Source organism: Apteryx rowi, unplaced genomic scaffold (assembly GCF_003343035.1).
Source record: "Apteryx rowi isolate R43461 unplaced genomic scaffold, aptRow1 scaffold_130, whole genome shotgun sequence".
Classification (NCBI taxonomy): Eukaryota; Metazoa; Chordata; class Aves; order Apterygiformes; family Apterygidae; genus Apteryx; species Apteryx rowi.
In genome coordinates, this window is record NW_020447531.1 from 1,148,912 (window position 1) to 1,150,740 (window position 1,829).

The following is a 1,829-nucleotide window of genomic DNA, read 5'->3' on the forward strand; positions in this document are numbered from 1 at the left end:
CGCTCCGGGCTGGGCCGACGGGCCGGCGCGCCGCTGCCGTCCGCCCCCTGCCGCCTGCCTCCCCGCCCGCCCCCCTGCCTCCCCCCGGGGCCATGTCCACGGGCTCCGGGAGCGAGGCGGAGGAGCTGCCCGGCATGGACCTGCGGGCGCTGCAGCTGGACTACCCGCCGCCGCCGGCCAAGCGCCAGCCCCGCGGCGAGCTCTACCCCTCGGGGGACAACTCGTCGGCGGCGGAGGAGGAGGAGGAGGAGGAAGAGGAGGAGGAGGAGGAGGACGGCGAGGGCAGCTGCGCGGCGGGGCCGGCGGGCAGCGGCGGCAAGAGGAAGCGGGCGCGGGGCGGCGGCCCCGGGGGCAAGAAGGCGCCGTCGGGGCCGCGGGGGCCGCCGCCCGAGGGCAAGCAGTCGCAGCGCAACGCGGCCAACGCGCGGGAGCGGGCGCGGATGCGGGTGCTGAGCAAGGCGTTCTCGCGGCTGAAGACGAGCCTGCCCTGGGTGCCGCCCGACACCAAGCTCTCCAAGCTGGACACGCTGCGCCTGGCGTCCAGCTACATCGCCCACCTCCGGCAGCTGCTGCAGGAGGACCGCTACGAGAACGGCTACGTGCACCCCGTCAACCTGGTACGCGGCCCGCGCCGCGCCGCGCCGCGCAGGGGGCCGCGGAGCCGGCGGCGGGCTCCAGGGACGGTTGCCGAGTTGCGAGAGGGCTGAGGCGGTCCGCGCGGAGCGTGTCCCCGGTGCCGGGAAGCGCGGGGCCGCGGAGCCGGCGGCGGGCTCCAGGGACGGTTGCCGAGTTGCGAGAGGGCTGAGGCGGTCCGCGCGGAGCGTGTCCCCGGTGCCGGGAAGCGCGGGGCCGCGGAGCCGGCGGCGGCGGGGATGCGCGCCGCCTCTGCCCCCCCCGGCCCCGCGGAGCCGTGCGCGCCGTCGAAGGAGTCGCGGGGCGGCCCCGACTGCTTCGCAAATGTGCAGCAGTCCTCGCCGCCGCGTCTGACCGAGAGCCAGGCTGGGCCTGAGGTGATGGGGGGGGTGCTTTGGGCAGGGGGGAGTAGGGAGCCCGGAGCGATAAATCCCTCGGATATTAGGCGAGTTAAGTGGCCGAAAAAGGAGCGATCCGCTCTGCAGGCTGCTTTGGAGCACAAGCAAAATTCGCTCATTCATCAGTACGCAACAAGAGGACTGATGTGTGCCGCAGGGGTAAAAAGAAGGTTACTTATATAGTGCAGATTGCTTCTGAGCAGTTTCTAAGCCCTTTCTTTATAAAATTATGCAAGCAATTGCAAAGCAAGATAAATGCTGAGTACTTTATGAGAACAATTTGTTGCTGACCATAGCAGAGCACTTAATTATAATGAAAAATGTAATGAAAATATTTATTAGAGGAACTCGGTTCTCTGTGCTTCCCACAGGGACTAAAACACGATGACGTGTTTGCAAATGAACCAGACTTAGACATCTATCAGTAATAAAGCTCCAGTTTCATAGGAGGCTAAACTTTCTTTCTAATACAAATACCTTTTTTGCTTACAGACTTGGCCATTTGTGGTTTCGGGAAGACCTGACTCTGACACCAAAGAAGTTTCTCCTGCCAGCAGATTATGTGGAACTACCGCTTAGTCAAAGTAAATAGTTTTTTTTGTTGTTGATGATCATTTTTGATGGGCCGGATATTTTTTAGAGCTGTTATTTATGGGCTCAAGACTAGAGGATGGTCACAAAAAACATCTCTAACAAACAGTGTTAAATCTGTGTACCCCATAATTTACTTCCCTTAGATTTCCGAGGGAAGTATATTTAAAGTTTAAAAGAAGGGAGGCGGTGGAGAGGAGTGTTTCT

The 1,829-nt window shown here is 61.7% G+C and overlaps 1 protein-coding gene across 1 annotated transcript; it reads left to right on the top strand.

The window, feature by feature from the left end:
* The first annotated feature begins 92 nt into the window (after window positions 1-92).
* MSC (musculin) lies at window positions 93-1,610 on the top strand. The gene is made up of 2 exons (XM_026056291.1): window positions 93-617; window positions 1,524-1,610. The coding sequence occupies exons 1-2, from the start codon at window positions 93-95 to the stop codon at window positions 1,608-1,610; spliced, it is 612 nt and encodes a 203-aa protein (XP_025912076.1).
* The last annotated feature ends 219 nt before the right edge of the window (window positions 1,611-1,829 follow it).